Raw genomic sequence first — 21446 nt, 5'->3', positions numbered from 1 at the left:
TTGCCTCTGACACATCCCCTACTGGGGACCTGGCCTGCACCCCAGGCACGTGTCCTGACTGGGAATCAAACCAGCGACCCTTTGGTTCACAGGCCCTCAGTCAGTCCACTGAGCCGTACCAGCCAGGGCTAGTGAGGAGACTTTTAATTCACTGTTGGTTCAAGACAGATCAAATGGGAAAGAATTAGTATAGAGAAGATGTAAACAATTAAGTAATAGTGTTGATTTGATTAAGAAATATTGAACTTGATCCTGAAAATAGATCACCCTTTTTTAAAAATGTTCAGTGATCTCTGAACTACTTATTGGCCTCCTCTCTACTATGACATGCCCCACTTCTGTTGTTTTAACACCTCAGAAGTTTGGTGGTGTTGACCTCAGATACCACTTTGCTGTCCAGAGTCCTGTGGGTAGTGGGTCTTGGATGGATTTCAGAGTCACTGCTGTCTAGAGTGTTACCAGGATGGAAGTCCTCCCCTTGTTCCAGCAGGTAGTGATAGTTGGCGACCTCACCCTCCAGTTTGACTTTGATGTTCATCAGGACCCTCGCATGCCTGGTGCTGCCCCTGTGCCTGGGTATGGGCCAGCTCTGACTCCAGGTGCAGCAGGATCTTGTTGAGCTGCTCCATCTGCATGGCATTGCGGGTCTCCACCTCCCAGGCTGTTCTCTAAACTGGCCTCTCCCTGGCTGTTTTCTCCCTGGCTCGAGGCCAGGCTGTTCTCTAAACTGGCCTTCAGATTTCTAATTTAGTCCAGGTAGATCTCCAAGGACAGGACTGCAGTCTCAGCTCCGTGAGCGTCATCTCAGCAGCTCCTGTCTCAGCAGTCTGTAAGGTGACCACTGTGGTGCTCTCTTCAGTCTGCTGGGACCAGTACTAGGCTGCTCCTCTCAGTTGTTCTGAGCTAGCTCATTATCCTGAGCCTGGATGTCTGCTGTGATCTGGCTGAGGTCCTGAAATCTGGGGGCATTCCACTCCATGGTCGACCCAGAGCTGGCAAAACCCAGTCTGGGTTTTGTAGACTACTTCATCCTTGCAGTTCTTGAAGACCAGCTCCTCCTTGAGAGCCCTGATCTTTGTCTCCAGCAACATTTGAGTGATATCGGTGTCATCAGTGATCTTTCGGAAAACCATTGATGTCACTCTCCACAGACTGGTGCATGGCCAGCTCCATCACGTATTTCACTCTGAAGTCATCAGTAGCAAGATGGCATTGTCCACAGAACTTGCAAAGATCTCAGCCCTCAGGTCCTCAGTGGTCTTGAGATAATGCCCCCAGTGTCTGACCCAGGGTCCCTTCTTCTCTAGGTGTTCCTGGATTTCGCTTTCCAGTCTTCGATCATCAGCCTCCAGACATCTCACTTCTTCAGGTAGGATGCCAGCTGGTGATGCAGACATTGCATAGTCTCCTTCTCGCTCTGGATTCCCCATGTGCCCTCTGCACCCCAGGCCATCCCCACAGCCAGGCACCTGGAACCCCAGGCACTTTGCACGCTGGTGGAATGGGACACACAGTTCCAGGAGCCTAAGCGCCCAGCACTCGTATAGAGTCTGGTCACACTGTTGGCCGGCCAGGCCTGGTGTCTGGGCGACTGCATGGAATCCAGGATCTGGTCATTTGTGGAGAAGCTGGAGAGGGCGTGAAAGCTCATGTTGCTCAGGGGAGAAGGCAAGAGGCCAAGACTCAGGTTTGAGCAGCCAGAGCACTGCCCTGTTTAGTCTCATGGAAGAGTCACAAAAATACCTATATAGGTCCTAGAGAAAACTTCAGTAAGCATCATTAAGGAGAAATAGTATCAAAAAATCACAATGTAGTAAAAATTAAGGCTCTTCCACTTCAATATTAAGCTCAATTCTTGGATCAGTGGAGAATACAAAGAGCAATTGTAGTATGTATAGGTGATCATAGTAATGAAAACACAAGGAACTATGATTTACCAAAAATGATCTTGCATAAAGAAAATTCAAGTAGACCAGTTTGCATCGAAGACAGAGAAAATTACTAAAGAAGCAACTTCCTCAGTGGTATCAGGCCCAGATGTTTCACAGGGTAATTCTTCTAAATCCTTAAAGAACCAATAATTCCACTGCTGCTTTTCAGACTGTTCCAGAGCACAGAGAAAGAAGGAAAACTTCCATATTTGGGGGGAAGCAAGTGTAAGATTGATACCAAAACCTGACAAAGACTGCACAAAAGAAGAAAACCATAGACTGAAGCTCACTTTTGTGACTCTAGATGCAAAACTGTTTTAAACAAGTAGAATCCAGCAGCACATCAGTAAAACAATGCTTCATGATCAAGAGAAGTTTATTCAGTTAGAAATACTTTTCCTGCAGTATTACTCATCTGCTTTAACATCCACATATGCAGTGATTTGAACTGGTAAATTACTGTGGTTATTAGATTAACAGCTTAATTTAAATATTCAGATGATAATGCATGAAACATCATTACCAGTAAGGATTTTGACTAGTAAATTGACATGGAATGCTATGAGAAGTTGGTGCCATTTCAGATTGTGTCACGTGGTAATCTTATACCATAATTTGCATAAAACTGTAGTAGAAATTCATTTTGAGATGTTAGCATGTTATATGGTATACATTACTGTGGTGTACATGCTGTAGATATATTTAGATGTTTGGTTACATAGTTTCACAATAAGTTACAATACCTCAGGCTCTAGGACCAAAAAGGGAAAAAGAGAGAGAGAGAGATAAGTTTATTCAGGGTATGAGATAATTGAGTGTTAGGAAATTTATTAGTATAATTTGTTTTATTGATAGGCTTAAAGAGAAGAATCATAGGTCATCTCCAATTACCTAATAAAAAAGCATTTGACAAAATTCAGCACCCAGTCTTTATAGATAGCATTCAGTAAAACAGTAATCAACAGCTGTGTCCATACATTATATATACTCAATGTGTATACATAGGTATATATATCTCAAATCCCAGTATCATGCTCAGTGGTGATACAGTAGGCTTTCCCACTGAAAAGAAAACAGGACAAGAAATCTCACTGTGATCACTATTGTTTAATGTGCTGCTACAGATACTAGCCAACTGGGACAAGACAAATTAGAGGAATAACAATTTGAAAGAAAGAGGTAAGTGTTACTATTGGCACATGACATGACTCTATATGTGGAAAACACAAAAGAATCTGTTGAGAAACTACTCAAAAAACAGAATTCAGTAACATAACAGGATAAAAAAATTAATTAAATCATTAGGCTTTATATAACAATAACAGAAAGGTAGACAGGATAATGAAGGGGGGGGAGCCACATTTACAAGCAAAGCCAAAAGGTGAAATAGGAATAAGGAAATCCAATGTCAAAAAAATTAAAATAATACTGAAAGATACCAAAAGAAGACTTGAATGAAGACACCATGTGCTCACTAGGAAGAGTCAGACATTGTGTTAGTTTTTCCTAAATTGATTAATTTGATGTAGATTCCATAAAATTACTAACATTTTCTCTGGAATTGACAAAAACCTTTGTGACATTTGTGTAATAAAATAAAAAGTGATAACAAAGAAAACAGGGTGGGGGAAAGCAGTGGGTTGGGGTTACTGAAATCATATATAAAGTCTCAGTATTTAAAACAGTGGACTGCTGAACCTGTCAATAAGCAAATGGGCCTATGGAAATGCGGAAATAAACCTAAACATACAGAGGAATGTAAATCCTAAACTACATCCTAATACTTACAGGAATATAAACCTAAATAGTAAATTCAGAAATAAACCTAATGAAAAGAATTTAGTACATGATAAAAGTGATACCTAAAATTAGTAGAAAAAAGATGTTTCAAAAAACAGTTTTGGAGTGGTAACAGAAAAAGAAACTTTGAATATCCATTGTATCCCAGGATATGTTCCAAGTGAGGCAAAATTTAATGTAGAGCATAAGCCATAAATGGATTTTCTAGAAGAAAAATCTGGGTGAATTTATTCATAATCTGGCATGCACAAGTCCTTGCTAACTAATCAAAATTCAGCAACCATTTTTAAGTGACAAATCTGACTATAAAAAATAAAAAGTATACATCAATACAATGGAACATTTTTTCATGCTAAAAATAATTGAGCTGTCAAGTCACAAAAAGACATGGAGAAAGCTTAAATGCCTATTGCTAAGTGAAAGAAGTCAGTTTGCAAAGGCTAAATATTCTATGATTGTAACGAAACAACATTTTGGAAAAGGCAAAACTATGGAGACAGTAAAAAGATCAGTGGTTGCCAGGAGGGAGGGAGAAAGAGAAGGGTGAAAGCATAGAGAATTTTTAGAGCAGGGAAACTTCTACATGATACTATCGTGGTGGGTATGAGTCATTATACCTTTGTCAAAACCCACGGAATGTATAACACAAGGAGTGAACCCTAATGTACATAATGGGCTTTGGGATATAATAATGTGTCTTTGTTGGGTCATTGTCTGAAACCAATAAATGTGCTACTGTGGTACAGGGTTTTGATGGTGGAAGAGTGTGGTTGGGGGGTGGAGGAGAGGTATGTGGGAACTTTCTATAGTTTCACTCCATCTTTCTGTGAACCTGAAACTATCCTAATAAATAACATCTATTTTTAAAAATTAAATCTTGTGGAAGGTAAAAAATACATAAGCAAAACTAACAGATAAAGTCTGAGAACATAATGCAAAAATAGGCAAATGATACAGTAAGAACAGATAGAAAAGATGACAGAGACAGAGAGCCCTTGCCAGTTGGCTCAGTAGGTTGGAGTGTCCTCCCATATGCCAAAGATTGTAGGTTCAGTTCCCGGTAAGGGCTCATACCTAGGTAGCCCTTTGATTCCTGGTTGGGGCATGTATGGGAGGCAACCAGTTGTTTCTCTCTCACATCAATGTTTTTCTCTAAAATCAATAAACATATTTTTTGAGAACTTAGTTATGTTTTATTAAGCCAGGCACAAAAAAAGGCAACACTACAATTCTTCTCAATTTTTGTTTGGGAAAATACAGCAGTGTTTCATGTAAATCTTACTCATGTTAACATGTAATCAATGAGTTTATTACCGTTACCTTAAGGACATCAATACATAAATTTTTAATCCTGCCTGTTTTAACTTCTGATAAATAAATATAAGTAGAGAATCCACAAAGACAACAGCCCTTTGGGAGTCTTCAAAAAATGTTAAGAGTATACAGTGGTCCAGACACCAATGCCAACCATTGAACAGAAACCACAGCTGTTCTTAAAACTGGTTGCAGCTTCCTTTCTGTCAGTGTCTTTTACTGTTCCAAAATGCTCAGTCCTTAGATTCACAATAAGAAATTGACTGTTACATTACAATCCAATACAAACATATTAAAAATTAAAAAAATAAAGGTGAGAGAAGGAAATAATGTTCAACATTCTTTAAAGTCTGAGAATTGCAAATTGTACTACTATATAGAGCTAATATTTCACTGATCAGTCCTGTTGTTAAAAGTCAAATACTGCCCCCCCACAAAAAAAAATAGTGGTATTCTGGTAAGGCTGTAGGGCAGCAGCTATTCATGTATTACTCTTAGGAGTGTGTAAAAGTACAGTTCAATGGAGGGCAACATGGCAATATCCATCAGAATTGAAATCTCATTTGTCCTTTAACCTGGCAGTTTTACTTCTGGAAATGTATAGCTATCCTTGCCCCTTAATGAAATAATATGTACAATGGCCATTTATTTCAGCTTTTGCTTTTGCAAAAATAGCAAAAAGAGTAGAAACAACTCAGGTGTTCATCATTAATGGACTAAACAATTAAATTATGGTGTATCTTTACAGTGGACTACTGGGTCATATGAATGCATTTATATAGGATTATATATATATATATATATATATATATATATATATATATATATATATATATTAGTAATAGCACTGTCTTTCCTGAAATTTTCTACTGAAGTAACTTGAGCAAAGAGACTGTATAAAATAGTAGTATGGGGATTGTAGCTTGTAGTGAACAGGTCTTTAAAAATTTCTGCTTTATATTTAAAACCTGTGGGCTTACTATATTCTTCTTTGTAGTTAGTCTGTTTAATTTAAAATTAATATTAAAAACTGCCCTTATTGAACGATCCTGCTCCAGGAAGATGCACCTGTGCTTTATGTGCCTTCTCTTATCCCTGGTACGTTGCCAAGTATCCTTGTCTGAGAAGCACAGAGTGTAGTCAATTTTTTTCCACACTGATTTTCTAGCTGACAGACTATATTCAGTAAACATCAGAATAGCCCTATATGTGTCTCAAAATTGACCAAGTGTCTCTTCTTTCTAACATTTAACTTTCCCAAGAAATGATACTGAATTGGATTTATTGGTGTTTGGGCATTATTAGTGATGTAATGGTTTGTCCAGTGTATTTTTATGTTGTATATTACATGTTCAGTATATTTCTATGTGAAATATTCTGTTCAGCAGGATGAAGTTAAAGGAAGTAGATCGTACAGCTATGCAGGCATGGAGCCCTGCTCAGAATCACCCCATTTACCTAGCTACAGGTAAGTTCAACAGAGAAGATAGTACATCTGACTTATTCATACCTGTTTTTTAAGATTCAAGTCAAGCTTCATCTCTAGAAAGCCTCTTCTTCCCTGGCAAGATACCTCCTTCCTTGCTGTCAGCTGGATTCAGTGACCTTCCTCTGTGTTCCCAGAGCACCTTATAGATCATAGCATTAAACACAATATATTTACAGTATCTTCCCCACTTTATACAAGGTGTGTTTTATCTTTATTTCTCCAGTATTAAGCACAGCCCTGAGCTAGGATCTCATTGTTGTAGTGATTTAAAAATCTGCTCAGTGGTATGTGTGCTGAGATTTCAGGCACTATTACAGCACTCATAGCTGAGATCATTGAAAAACATGCATTTAACTTCTATCTTGTATGATTTCCTGAGTCTTTTATTTTTGCATTTTGCGTGCATAGTTACCATAAATGTATTTTCTGTAGGAACATCTGCTCAGCAATTGGATGCAACATTTAGCACTAATGCTTCCCTTGAGATATTTGAATTAGACCTTTCTGATCCATCCTTGGATATGAAATCTTGTGCCACTTTCTCTTCTTCTCACAGGTATGAGTATGAGATTCAACCATAAATTCATGTGGCTATATTTGAATGAATGTTGTGATTTGTGCCTAGTTTTCTATAAATATATCATTATTAGAAACTGCAAAGAATATTACCAACAATGACATGAAATATTTTGTGAAAAATACGTTAATGAATTTCTGTGGAAGTAGAGTCTATGTTGATTGATTTTTCAGTTGTTGACTGTAATGTGTGGGATAGGAAGGAGAGAATCAAGTTTCTTGTATTTTCCCCCTTGTGATATAGTAGTAGAGTTCCTTTTTTATATTTATATAAAGATTTTACTTGCCCTGGCTGGTGTGGCTCAGTGGATTGGGCACGGTCCCCAAAACTAAAAGGTTGAGCATTCGATTCTCGGTCTGGACACATGCCTGGATTACAGACCAGGTCCCTGGTTGGAAACATGCAAAAGGCTACTGATTGATGTTTCTCTCCCACTCTCCCTCCCTCCCTTCTCCTTTCTCTAAAATAAATAAAATATTTTTTTAAATAGAGGAAGCAGAAGGGAGGGAGGAAGAGAGGTACAGAAACACTGATTTGTGAGAGAAGCATTGATCGGTTGCCTCTTGCAAGCACCCCATCCAGAGACCAGGCCTGCAAGTCCAGCATGTGCCCTGACCAGAACTGAACCGGCAACTTTTGGCTTTGCGGAATGATGCGCAACCAACTGAGCCATGCCAGCCAGGACTTTCTTAGAGAATTTTAGATGATTCCCTTCACATTTACTGTTTAACAAATCACTTGTTGGTGAATACTTCCATAGTCAAATAGAATCAAGGGAAGCGGTTGGAGCTCTATTTTTCAGATAAACCAGAAGCGGCCTAGAAAGATCAACTAACTTGCCCAGACCTAACAGTTTCTAGCTGATGAAACCACTTGTAACCCTGTTATCTTTGACACACAGATCAAGTACACTTTGTCACACTGTATTACCTCTTACAAAAGCATATTTTTACTCTTTTAAATTTTAAAATCAAATATGAACATGAGTATAATAACGAAAGTGCCATTTTGCCAAGACATTCACAGCTACCATGACTAGAGGAGAAGCAGTGTTTTGGCAGTATTTATGAATATGTGAAGAATTAAATGTGTGACTTCAAATTAAATTCTACATTTATTTGACTTAATTCAAAAATTAGTGGCTTTATTCATTTTTTCTTAAAGGTACCACAAGTTGATTTGGGGGCCTTATAAGATGGATTCCAAAGGAAGTATCTCTGGAGTTCTGATTGCAGGTGGTGAAAATGGAAATATTATTCTTTATGATCCTTCTAAAATTATAGCTGCAGAGAAGGAAGTTGTGATTGCCCAAAATGACAAGCATACTGGCCCAGTGAGAGCCTTGGATGTGAACATTTTCCAGGTTAGACTTTTTATGTTTATTTACAATCCTTGAGATATGGGCTATATATTTGTAATAAGTATATGAATCTACTATGCCTCAGTCTTGGAATGAGAAGCTAAGAATGCATGCCGATGAAGATTGATGAGTGAGTATATATGTTTGACAAATGGAGCGTTCAGAATTGAGTTCAGGATAAATGATACTAACTCCATGGAAGTATCTGGCTGATTTAATTCAGAGAAGTCTTGAGATGCCATACATCGAATTGGACAGTTTTTATACATTCAGAGCCCCATAGGTTGGAAACCTTCCATTTTAAAAGTTTGTGCTATGCAACATTGGGTTGGTGTCTGGGTTAATCCACTGTTTTATTAATTGAGAAATTTGGTATTTATGACAAAGAGGTCACTCCTCTATGACATAATTAGAAATATACACAAATATAATACAAAGTTAATTAATAGATGGTTAAGAGTCTTTCTACTGTTACCATTATAAACATTATTAAATATTAATCTTATAAGTATATAGGTTAATAAAGATCTTGAGCTAATAGACTACTAGAGTCTATTAAGCAAAAAGTATGACTATCATCTTAAAGTTTATATTAGTTATTTTCCTTTTGTTGTATGTGCATACTTAAGATATAGAACTTAAAGTCCAAAATTCCTAATTTCTGCCATTATAGTATTTATTCTTCAGATTAGAAAGGTAGTTCCTTTGTTACTTGAATCAAATAGCTGCTGATTTTTGGTTAAAATACTGTATTATAGGTACCTGTTAGCATAGAATTCCTCTATTTTCAGTTATATGTCTGTTGATCAGAGAAGAATTTATGAGAGTGAACAATAAAGGATGAAGATTAGTGCATGAAACTCATTATCTTGCTGTACTTCATGTCAGTTTTAGGGTCTTTTTAACCATAAAGGTATGCAACAGAGAAAACCTAGAAATACTGCCACCTGGAACAAGATTGAGTGTAAATGAGGTAGAATTATGTGAGAGATTTAAGAGGAGAGATTTTACTAATACTACCTTGTTCTGGCTCCAGAAACTAGGTTTGCAGTACCTGGAGATACATGCCGTTATTTTAGGGTTCACCAATTGTTGAAAGCAATAATTGTGATCTGTTTTTGCCTTCCACAATCGGATTCCCTTCCAGAGATTTAAAACCACAAATGATAATCCCCATGGGGTTGCATGATTGTTTAAGAATTTATGCATGTAATTATTTTTTAATGTCTTGTATTAAAATGTCAATACACACATTATCTTTTTTGCATTAAATAGAATTTTATATTTTTTCTAAGAAACTATTTAAAATTTATAGTTATTCATAGTAGTTAGAAATTCATGCTTTCTGCTTCTTCCATTAAATGGAAAAATTGTATGACCTCAAACTGACAGATCCTTCTAGATATGAACTGAGTTAACTTGAGTTCTTTTAATTTTTTGTAAGTGCTATTTAGTTATTAATTGTTTCTTATTGCAGACTAATCTAGTAGCCTCTGGTGCTAATGAGTCTGAAATTTACATTTGGGATCTAAACAACTTTGCAACTCCAATGACACCAGGAGCCAAAACACAGGTATTACACATTTTGCTGTGATCAGAAGACCCAAAATCAGTTCTTCTATCTTTAATTTATTTCAGGTTTTTTCCCCACACTAAATATATTTGTTTAAAATCAGTGTTTAGATGTCATTGACTTTTCTTCAGGCAGTGAAGTATTAAATCAGTGTTTTTCAAAGTATCAGTGAGTCTTTCAACAGCAAATATTTATTCACTGCATCTGCCAGAGACTATTTAATGTACTAGACATACAGTAGAGAATAAAATACTTGTCTTTAATAATTGTTTTAGATATAGTATTTTAACACAATCCAAACTTAGAATAAAAAAATAGTCTCTTGGGGGAACTTATTTTTGAAAAGATTTTAATTATTTACTTTTAGACAGAGGGAAAGGGTAGAAGAGAGAAGCATCAATGTGTGGTTGCCTCTTGTGCACCCCTTACTGGGAACCTGGCCAGCAACCCAAGCTTTTGTCCTGAGTGGGAATCAACTGGAGACCCTTTGGTTCATAGGCTGGCACAGAGATCCACTGAGCCACATAGCCAGAGCAAGGAACTTATTTTTAAAAAAGCAATCCAAGGCCCTGGTATAGCTCAGTGGATTGAGCACAGGCCTGCAAACCAAAAGATCATAGTTCGATTCTCAGTCAGGGCACATGCCTGGGTTGCAGGCCAGTTCCCAGGAGGGTCTAGTTCTCAGCAGGGGACACATGAGAAGCAACCATACATTGATATTCCTCTCCCTCTCTCCTTCCCTTCCTTTCTAAAGATAAGTAAAAAAAAAAAAAAAAAAAGGCAACCCAGCCCTAGCTTGAAGTCCAAAAGACCCACAGGATTATTGAGTTCTAGACAATATCAGGTACTAGGTCAGTTGCCTGTTTTATTCTTGTGTGATGGCTCTAAGGCATTATTCCCTATATTAAACAATTTTAAAAACATATCTCATCTCAAAGATAGATAGGGTCGGGTACAGGTTTAGCCAGGTCACATAGGCCTACTGTGGGAGTAGGTAACAGATCCCCCTTTATTTTTACTCATCCTTCAGGGGTGCTGTGGGACGAAGGTCTGCCTTCTGTAACTGTTTCAAGCTAAATCAGGGTTTTCTAATAGGGCCCTTTGGAGGAGTGAAACCCTTCCCTGGTTACTCTTATTTAAGTCAGTCTCCTAGCTGTACTTATAACCATTCATTCCCTTGGGTAACATCTAAAGCTTGATTGATTCAGTCTTTTAGAACAAAATAAACTAGACTTAAAGGCGTTATTCACGTTGATTGGCATTCCTGCTGAACAGTAGCTTGAAGTCCGATGAGGACTCTCGAGTATGTTGAGTTTTCTACAACTTAAGGTTCTAAGCCAGTCACTTGTTTTACTCTGGTGTGATGGCTCCAAGGCATTATTCCCTGTACTATATGATCTTTTTTATTTTTTAAAAATATATTTTATTGATTATGCTATTACAGGTGTCCCATTTTCCCCCTTCACTCCCCTCTGCCCTGCACATCCCCTACCACCCACATTCCCCCCTTTTTAGTTCATGTCCATGGGTTATACATGCAAGTTTTTTGTCTTCTGCATTTCCTATACTATTCTTACTCTCCTTCTATTTTCTATCTACCATTTATGCTACTTATTCTCTGTACCTTTTCCCCATCTCTCTCCCTCCCACTCCCTGGTTGATAACCTTCCATGTGATCTCCATTTCTATGTTTCTGTTCCTATTCTATTGTTTGTTTAGTTTGCTTTTGTTTTTGTTTTTGGTGTGGTTGTTAATGATTGTGAGTTTGCGGTTATTTTACTGCGTATGTTTTTTATCTTCTTTTTCTCAGATAAGTCCCTTTAACATTTCATATAATAAGGGCTTGCTGATGAGGAACTCCTTGAACTTGACCTTATCTGAGAAGCACTTTATCTGCCCTTCCATTCTAAATGATTGCTTTGCTGGATAGAGCAATCTTGGATGTAGGTCTTTGCCTTTCATGACTTGGAATACTTCTTTCCAGCCCCTTCTTGCCTGTAAGGTCTCTTGAGAAATCAGCTGACAGTCTGCTGGGAACTCCTTTGTAGGTGACTGTCCCCTTATCTCTTGCTGCTTCTAGGATTCTCTCCTTCATTTTAATCTTGGCTAATGTAATTTTGATGTGCCTTGGTGTGTTCCTCTTTGGGTCCACATTCTTTGGGACTTTCTGAGCTTCCTAGACTTCCTGGAAGGCTATTTCTTTTGCCAGGTTGGGGAAGTTCTCCTTTGTTATTTGTTCAAATAAGTTTTTCACTGGATGCTGTTCCTCTTCCTCTGGTACCCCTATAATTTGGATGTTGGAATGTTTAAAGATGTCCTGGAGGTTCCTAAGCCTCTCCTCATGTTTTTGAATTCTCGTGTCTTCATTCTTTTCCGTTGGGTTGTTTCTTTCTTCCTTCTGGTCCACTCCATTGATTTGAGCCTCCTTTTTCTTTTTATCACTATTGGATCCCTGTGCATTTTCCTTCATTTCGCTTTGTATAGCGTTTATCTTTTCATCTAATTTGTGACCAAAATCAACCAATTGTGTGAGCATCCTGATCACCAGTGTTTTGAATTGTGAATATGATGGGTTGGCTATTTCTTCAGTGCTTAGTTGTATTTTTTCTGGAGCTTTAATGTGTTCTTCCGTTTGAGCCATAATTTTTGGGTCAGGTCACGCTTGTTACATGTGAGTGGCAGAGCCTTAGGTGTTCACCAGGGTTGGGTAATCCATGTAGATGTGTTGTGCCACTGTACGTGGGGGCCGTGTCAGAGAGGGAACAATGGCACTTGGTCCACGTTCTTGGCATTCAGTCCCCCTCTCCTGCTTCCCACAAGAAAATTGAGCTTTTCTGATGCTGGTTTCCTGGTAGGTGGGCTTGTGTATGTTCTAGGACCCTGTGGGTCTCTCCAGTGAATTCTTCTGTGAGGCTAGGAGTCTCTCATGGCACCTTTTCAATTGGTGCTTTTAGGGTTTATTTCCTGGTGCTGGAGCCCTGGCTTGCTCTGTCTGTCTTGCTGCCTGTTTTTGCTTAGTTTATCTGCACGCGAATGCATGACCAAGGTCAGCCCTACTCTGCCTGCATTCCCAGGTGTGGCAGCCACCGCCTTTTCCTGCTTTGACCCCTCTCTGCCGGCCACCAACTCCGCTCTTCTTACCAGTCTGGTTGAATGGTTGTCAGACTTCTGTACAGGTTAATTTTCTGCCTCTTCTGGTTGTGTTTTGTTTCTACGTCTTTGTTGTCCTTAATTTTGGTTGTGCGAGGAGGTAGAGTGTTCCTACCTATGCCTCCATCTTGGCTGGAAGTCTTAGATTTTTAAATAATCTATTTTTTAAAAAGAAGGATCAGATGTTATGCTTAAATTTAATTATAATTGAGAAATGGTCTTTAATAGTTTATTCTTTATAGCCCTCAGAAGATATCAGCTGCATTGCATGGAACAGACAAGTCCAGCACATTTTAGCATCAGCCAGTCCTAGTGGCCGGGCCACTGTATGGGATCTTAGAAAAAATGAACCTATCATTAAAGTTAGTGATCATAATAACAGGGTAAGTATATGATTTGTGATGAACATTTTGTATTCTTCTCTAGGTAATCCTATATCATTTGTCAGAGCTGGCAACAAATAAAATTTTTGTAATGTTAAAGCCTGTATATTCATGGACCAGTCATGTTGGAACAATAAGATTTTTCCTTAGGGAATATAAAGTTCTCAGTAAACCATGTTGGATATTACTAATGATGAAGAGAGAGATTGGGGCCTTAGTCTATGATATTCTGCTGGTTCTGCCAGCTATTGCAAAGTATTACAATAGGTTTTTAAATATATATTTTATTTATTTTCAGAGGGAGGGGAAGGGAGGTACAAAGAGAGGGAGAGAAACATCGATGTGTGAGAGAAACATCAGTGGTTGCCTCTTGCACATGCCCGTCTGGGGACCAGCCTGCAATCCAGGCATGTTCCCTGACCAGGGATCAAACTAGTGACCTTTCACTTTGCAGGAAGACACCTAGCCAAGCTACATCGGTCAGGGCTACAGCAACTTTTAAATTCAGCTTTACTTTTCTCTAAAATGTAAAGATTTTTCCCTGATAGTAATTTTATAACCGTGAACTTGTAGTTTCCAAACTCCTGGCTTCATCTCTTTTTATTAGGTACTGCTAAAGTGAGCTAATGTTCTTCTCGCACTGCCTAGTCAATTCTGTTTTATAACACATCAAATATTTTACCTTAAATTTCGTAATTTTATGCCATCATGTCCTGTAAAGATAGTTTAGATACCATTAGGGCCTTGTTTTGTTAGTTTGTTTTTAATTACATTTTATAGCTGGACATTTTCAAAAATAAGTTTGCTTAAATTAGAGAATACATACATGATTTTTCAACAACAACAAAAATATTTAGAAGGGTATTTCTCCAGGGTGGGTTTTTTTGTTGTTATTGTTTTTTTTAGTGAATCAGGTGTTTTAAAACAAGTTTCAATGAAATGGAGTATACAATAAACATTTTAGTCATCTTCTGGAATACTTAATAGGATCCTAACTTCCAAGTAATTCTCAGTAATGCTAATTTGTCCCCATGTGAACATTTGATGGTAGTCGTTGCTTAGACATATTATCTTGATTGTTCTGGTAAAACAGAAGAAAGATGTGGATTTTTATTATTAAAATCTTTGTTATTTTTATTTTTTAAAAGTGTCAAATTTTAAATTTAATAGAAGACTTCCTTTTAGTTATAATTTTGGCAAAAAAACATTTCTGATATAGAATAATTCTGTCCCAGAATGGCTTTATGTGTCAAATAGCTGGATGAATTGAAAACATTTAAACTTTATACTTTTAAGATTGCTGTCTAACAAAATTTAATTCTTTATATATTTTTTAATTGAATATTGGGGTGACATTGGTTAGTAATATTATATAGGTTTCAGGTGTACAGTTTAATAATATATCATCTGTATATTTTATTGTGTGTTCACTACCCCAGGTGAACCTTCCATTACCATTTATCTCTCCTAGACCCTCTTCACCTTCTCCCCAGATTTTTTTTTAAATAGACTAAGCCTGACCTGATGTTTTCTACTTTTTATTTCAGCAAAAGTATATTCCTTAAGTTCAGTTTGGCTTTTCATAAAATTATATGACTAATAAAATATGGGCCTTAACTATCTGCAGATGCATTGCTCTGGGTTGGCTTGGCATCCTGAAGTTGCTACTCAAATGGTTCTCTCGTCTGAAGATGATAGGTTACCAGTGGTCCAGGTGTGGGATCTTCGCTTTGCTTCTACTCCACTCCGAGTCTTGGAAAACCATGCCAGGTATCATGCTTCTCTTTTAAGGAACTTCTTTATTTTTGAAAATATTTACTTACTACTTCAAATTATCAGATAATTTTATTAAATTATGGAATCTGCTTTGTCTCTCTGTCTTGTAAAAGTTAATGTAAATGGTTTGTTTTTATTTTAAGTAGTAGACATCTGATTTTCTATACCCTAAAATGGTAGCTAAATTGTATCATATCAATTCAAAAATGTTTAGAGGATTTTCCACTACTGACTTTAAGTAATAATTTAATAGAGTAAAATTCCAGTAGATCATAGCACTTCAGGACAACTCTTGACATCATACAATTTGCTGTTTCTTAGGGTCATTATACTTGTGAAAAGTCTTGCTTAACATTCAATGTCAAGCCAAAATTGAAAAGTTTGTTTTATTTTTAAGTTTTTATTTTGATTTAAAAGCAAACATTTTTGAGAAAGTAAGTGGCTCATTCTGCTTTTTAGTTTTTAATGTATAGGTGCTCTAAGAAGACATGAGAATTTTCTCATGTTAATATTTTAGTAGCAGTAAATTTAGTTAGTAATTTGACAAATTTCCTGCCATTGATATTCAGGTACCCAGGGAGTTTATACATATTTGTTCAATAAATTTTTAAAAATTTACTTACTGTTCATAGAGTGAGAAAAAGGGAGAAGGAGAGAGAGGAAGAAAAAAACATCAATTTCTTGGTCCACTTGATTTATGCATTCATTGCATGATTCTTAATATGTGCCATGAGCAGGGATTGAACCTGCATCCTTAGCATTCTGAGACAGCACATTAACCAACTGAGCTATGCAGCCAGGGCATAAACTAAAGCTTTAAATCCATTTTTCCCTCTGGGGAGTAAATTTGCACACTAAGAAGTCTTAGAATTGTGACCTCTCCTTGAGTTTCTTACAAGGAAGAAAAGAGTCCAGTCAAAATGTAATCCCTATTCACATATTATACTTCAATCAGCTTTTAGTAAAGAAGGGATGATTCTGAGAAATTTTGTTTGTTTTTAATTATATCTTATTGATTATGCTATTACAGTTGTTCCAATTATTTCGCCCTTTCTTCCTCCACTGAACATCCCCTACTTTCTCAGGAATGTATTTAAGTTCTTTGGCTTCTAGATCTCCTATACTGTATATCTCATGACTATTCTGTAACTACCAATTTGTACTTTTTAATCCTTTCACCTTTTCACCTCTCCCCCTCATCCCCCCAGCCTACCTGGATGCCACCAACTCATTCTCTGTATCTTTGATTTTGTTTCTGTTCTGCTTGTTTGCTTAGTTTGTTTTTTTTTATTCTATTGTTGACAAGTAAGTTATGGCCATTTTGTTGTTCATAGTTTTGATCTTTTTCTTAAATAAATCCCTTTAACATTTCATATAATAATGGCTTGGTAATGGTGAACTAACTACTTTAGCTTTTTCTTGTCTGGGAAGCTCTTTATTTGCCCTTTGATTCTAATGATAGCTTTGCTGGGTAGAGAAATCTTGCTTTTAGGTCCTTGCTTCTCCTGACTTAGAATATTTCTTGCCATTCCCTTGTAGCCTGCAAAATTTCATTTGGGAAATCAGCTGACAAGTCTATGGGAACTTCCTTGTAAGCAACTACCTACTTTTCTCTTGCTGCTTTTAAAATTCTCTCTTTATCTTTAACCTTTGGCATTTTGATTATGATGTTTCTTGGTGTGGTTCTCTTTGGGTCCATTTTGTTTGGGCTTCCTGGACTTGCATCTTTATTTCCTTCACCAAATGAGAGAATTTTTTTTCATTATTTTTTTCAAATAGATTTCTATTATCTTGCTCTTTCTCTTCTCTTTCTGGTACCCTTATGATGCGAATGTTGAGATGCTTGAAGTTGTCCCAGAGGCTACTTACAATATCCTCATTTTTTTGGATTCTGTTTCCTGTTGTTTTAATTTTGGGGATTTTTTATTTTTTATTTATTTATTTTTTTGCTTCCTTATATTCCAAATCATTGGTTTGATTCTTGGCTTCATCCACTCTACTGTTGTTTCCCTATAAATTGTTCTTTATTTCAATTAGTGTATTATTTGTTTATGACTGGGTCTTTTTTATGCTGTTGATTATCACTAAGATCCTTGACCATCCACATAACCAGTATTTTGAACTCTGTATCTGATAGATTGCTTATCTCCATTTTGTTTAGTTCTTTTTCTGGAGTTTTGGTCTTTCATTTGGTCCATGTTTCTTTGTTTCCTCATCTTGGCTGTCTCCCTGTGTTTGTTTCTATCTATGTACTAGGTGGAGCTACTATGACTCCCTGTCTTGGTAATGTAGCCTAGTGTAGTATGTGTCCTGTAGGGTTCAGTGGCACAGCCTCCCTTATCACTCAAACTGGATACTCGGGTGTGTCATTTGTGTGGGCTGAGAACACCTTCTTTTTATGGTTGAGCCCTGACTTCTGTTGGCCAATCAATGGGAGGGAATTAGCCTGGCCAGTCAGCTGCATGGACTGGTTTTGACCACTGACCGCCACCCTCTGCCCTCTGTGGAGAATCAGCTGTGCAGGGGCTCACTGTACAGAGCAGAGTTTACTTCAGCAGGCCTGTGAAACCCACTTGTGTTCTGTCTGGGGCCCGTAGGCATAGACTGTAAAATGGTTTGAAGTGGGGTGCTTCTGCTGTGTTTGGAGGTTCCCTAGTGAGGCCAGTCTGTGAACCAGTGCCAGCTGTTGCTAGTGTTGGGCCTGGGACCGCTTAGCAAGATTCCAGGGCATGCTGAAGCCAGCCTCTGCTTGTTTGAGCAGATTCAGAAAGATTAGAAGCATGTGTCGAGACAAGTCATTCGTACAGAATGTTAGCCACTTGGGTGGGCCTATAAGGTGGGTGGGGTGGGGTCTCAGGGAATCACTGTGATTGGGCAAACAGTGTGAGATATGGTGCCTGCCCTGCTCTGTGGCTCTTTTGGGGGAGGGCTCAGAAGAGCATTGGTGGGACCTGGCTCGTGTGGCTCAGTGGATTGAGTGCTGGCCTGTGAACCTAAGGGTGCCAGTTTGATTCCACATTGGGGCACATGCCAGGGTTGAGGGCCAGGTCCCAAGTAAGGGACATGGGAGAGGCAACCACACATTGATGTTTCTCTCCCTCTCTTTCTCTCTCCCTCTCTCTAAAAATAAATAAATAAAATCTTAAAAAGTAAACAGAAGAGGAGCAGTGGCCTCTGCTCACCTTTCTGTCTTGGAGAAAGCTGTCCCCCAAATCTAGCTCTGATGCCAGACACTTCAGTTTCTCTCTATATGCCACTGGTGCCTTTCAACCTGCTTCCCTGGTGCTGGAGCTCAGTGGGAGTGAGTCTGAGTGTGTCTGTCTGTGGGTCCTTTGAGAGGAACTGCCTAGGACTCCAGCACTTTCTTCTACCAAGTCAACCTCTGCTGGGTTTTCAGCCAGGAGCCATGGGGACTTACCTTTCTGGCCCTGAAACCCCTGGACTGTGGGGGGGGGACCTTGGTGTGGGGCTGGGACCCCTTGCTCCCAAGATATCCCTCATGCTTTTTATTCACCACACGTGGCTATGGTATCAACCCATTTTGAGTTTCCATGTCTCTACCCATTTTACCAGTCTGGATGGAGGTCGTTTCTTATTTAATTCTGTTGTTTGCAGGACTTCCATTCAGTTTGATTTCTGCTGGTTCTGAGTGATGGTTGTTCTATAGTTTAGTTGTAATTTTAATGTGGTTGTGCGAGGAGGCGAGCCGTGTTTACCTAGGCCACCTTCTTGGGTGAAATTACAGTTCCCAGGTCTGGGAAGACAGTGGCACCACCAGCTTCTATATCACTAATCTCACAGAACACACACCACAAGCCCAAGGCCCTTCCAGAAACCTCTGGCCCCATCTCCTGGAAGGTGTTGCAACTGAATCTGAGAAACTTATATTTTTCTCATGGTAGGTAAGGTTTTTTAAAAAAATTCATTTAACACATTCTCATTGAATACATACTCTGTACCAAATACTGCACAAAAATTCAGTAATGTAGGCAAAAATTTATGCCTTCAGGGAACTTACATTATAGTGGGAGGATAACTAACACATAACATGTAAGCAGTTTAAAGTATGCAAGCACTTTAAATGTTAGCTCGATTAATCCTTATAAAAAACCTATGATGTGCATACTATTATCTCTCTTTACAGATTAGAAATTAAAGCTCAGCAAGATTAAATTTGGCCTGGGTCACATAGGTCAAGTACTGACTTCTAGTCCAAATATTGTAATCTCAAAGTCCATGTTCTTAATGTTTCACTATACCATGAATTTTAGGAATGGTTATAATTTAGCAAGATAGATATCCATACTGGGTATCAGGAGGAAATCAACGTTTCTTTTTCAGTTTTCTTCCTCTAATATGTGCGAGAGGTGAATTATATGATCTTTAGGGTTATTTTCAGGTCTGTAATTCTGTGATTTTAAAAAAAGTATTTAAAGCCTAAATGTTTTTAAAAATATGATACTAAATATATAGATTTGTTTAAAAGACATTCTTGATGTGCTTTGAGATGTATGATTGGATTCTAAAGGGGGTGGCAGTTTAGAAAGTACATTATTGAGGAAATTTGAATATGGGTTATTTATTTAAAATAATTGCATCTAAATAATAATTTTTTCAATATGTAATTGTATTGTGGTCATATAGGAGAAGGTTCTTATCCCCAGAGGTAAGTATAGGGGTGACCTGTTATGGTATTGGCACTTAACTCTCAAATAGACACAGAGAGAAAGACATGAAGTAAACATGGCCACAATTATGAGTCTAGGTGAGGATTATTAGAGTATACATCACATTGTGCTTATAATATTTAGAAAGATTTTAACTTTTTAAAAATAAACTATTGGAAACAAAAGTCATAAACTGTTTGGGTCCTTTTCCTATATCAGTTTCCTGATTCTGAAATGACTTAGATTGTAAGAAATATAAAATTAAAAACAACTTTTTTGGGAGCCCTGACTAGTGTGGCTCAGTGGGTTGGGTATTGTCCTGCAAACCAGAAATTTTGCCAGTTTAATTCTCTGTCAGGGCATATGCCTGGGTTGCTGGTCAGGTCTCTGGTTGGTGGGCATAGAGGGGGCCACCGATAGATGTTCCTCTTTCTCATTGATGTTTCTCTCCCTCTTTTTCTTCCTCCCTTTCCTTCTTTCTAAAAATAAATAAATAAATAAATAAAATCTTAACTTTGGGGGGAAAGTAAGGCATCTCTAAATATACACATTGAAAATGAGGCTTAATCTTTTTTTTTTTTTTAACTATGCATTTTAGAACTACTGCGATGTTTCCAAGAGAAAGGAGGGACATTAATTTGTATGTTTTTTCTTTTTAAAGAAATACGCAAATAAGCCCTCTCTGGGGGTTCAGTTGGTTGGAGTGTCATCTCATACACCAAAGATTATGGGTTAGATCCCTAATCAGGACACGTACAGATTTCAGATCCAAGCCCTGGTTGGGGTGCGTGTAGGAGGCAATTTAATTGATGTCTCTCTCACTCTCTTTCTCTTTCTCTGTAAAAGCAATAAAAACATATTGTGGAGTGAGGATTTAAAAAATATATGCAAATATTATTTTTCTAGTCTAGTACTTTCTGCTATCATGTACTTAAATTTTAGTTTCTAGTATTTTCTTTATGATAATGTTTACTTACCTACTTCTATCTCTAAATAACAAAGGATGAATATAGAAAACACAACGTGTTAATAGCATTTTTGTGTGTTTGATGGTGAGATTTTTATTTAACCTAAACTAAGTTTTCATATCAGTTACCAAAAGTATTACTTTTGTTATACTTAGGATAAAAATCAAAAGCTATTAAAATGGAAAAATGACTGTAAAATCATATCTTTGGCAAATTTTTAAGTTTTTCTTTTAATTAAAAATGTCATATACTAGAACTTCTCTGGTAACAAAAGGTAGAAAATGTTGACAAAAAGGAAAATGCGAAATAGTTACATTTCCATCCATAGGTAAAACATTTTATTGTACATATTTTTCTTTATATGTACATAACTTCAGTAACTATTATAAATATTGTAATTATGCATTTTATACAAATTAATGTGCATAGTTCACCTTTTTTATTAATTATAACCAGCA

General features: G+C 37.5%; 1 protein-coding gene across 28 annotated transcripts in view; it reads left to right on the top strand.

The window, feature by feature from the left end:
• The window catches only part of SEC31A (SEC31 homolog A, COPII coat complex component), an 83454-nt gene that overhangs the window by 6336 nt on the left and 55672 nt on the right, over positions 1–21446 (top strand). For 19 of the 28 annotated variants that reach the window (XM_053668881.1, XM_053668887.1, XM_053668903.1 and 16 more), the window contains 7 exons: positions 1308–1369; positions 6431–6513; positions 6967–7090; positions 8276–8474; positions 9949–10044; positions 13437–13577; positions 15205–15347. In XM_053668881.1, the coding sequence (XP_053524856.1) occupies positions 6435–6513; positions 6967–7090; positions 8276–8474; positions 9949–10044; positions 13437–13577; positions 15205–15347 (782 nt within the window). In that variant the 5' untranslated portion in view covers positions 1308–1369; positions 6431–6434. Of the gene's footprint in view, positions 1–1307; positions 1370–2100; positions 2383–3055; positions 3111–6430; positions 6514–6966; positions 7091–8275; positions 8475–9948; positions 10045–13436; positions 13578–15204; positions 15348–21446 lie in introns of all 28 variants that reach the window. The other 9 variants (XM_053668884.1, XM_053668889.1, XM_053668877.1 and 6 more) reach the window with 6 other exon arrangements.

This window comes from Artibeus jamaicensis, unplaced genomic scaffold, assembly GCF_021234435.1.
Source record: "Artibeus jamaicensis isolate MK-2021 breed Jamaican fruit bat unplaced genomic scaffold, CSHL_Jam_final contig_515, whole genome shotgun sequence".
In the NCBI taxonomy this organism is placed as follows: domain Eukaryota; kingdom Metazoa; phylum Chordata; class Mammalia; order Chiroptera; family Phyllostomidae; genus Artibeus; species Artibeus jamaicensis.
Note: the sequence above shows the minus strand (reverse complement) of the source record. Positions and strands in the feature narration are given on the sequence as shown.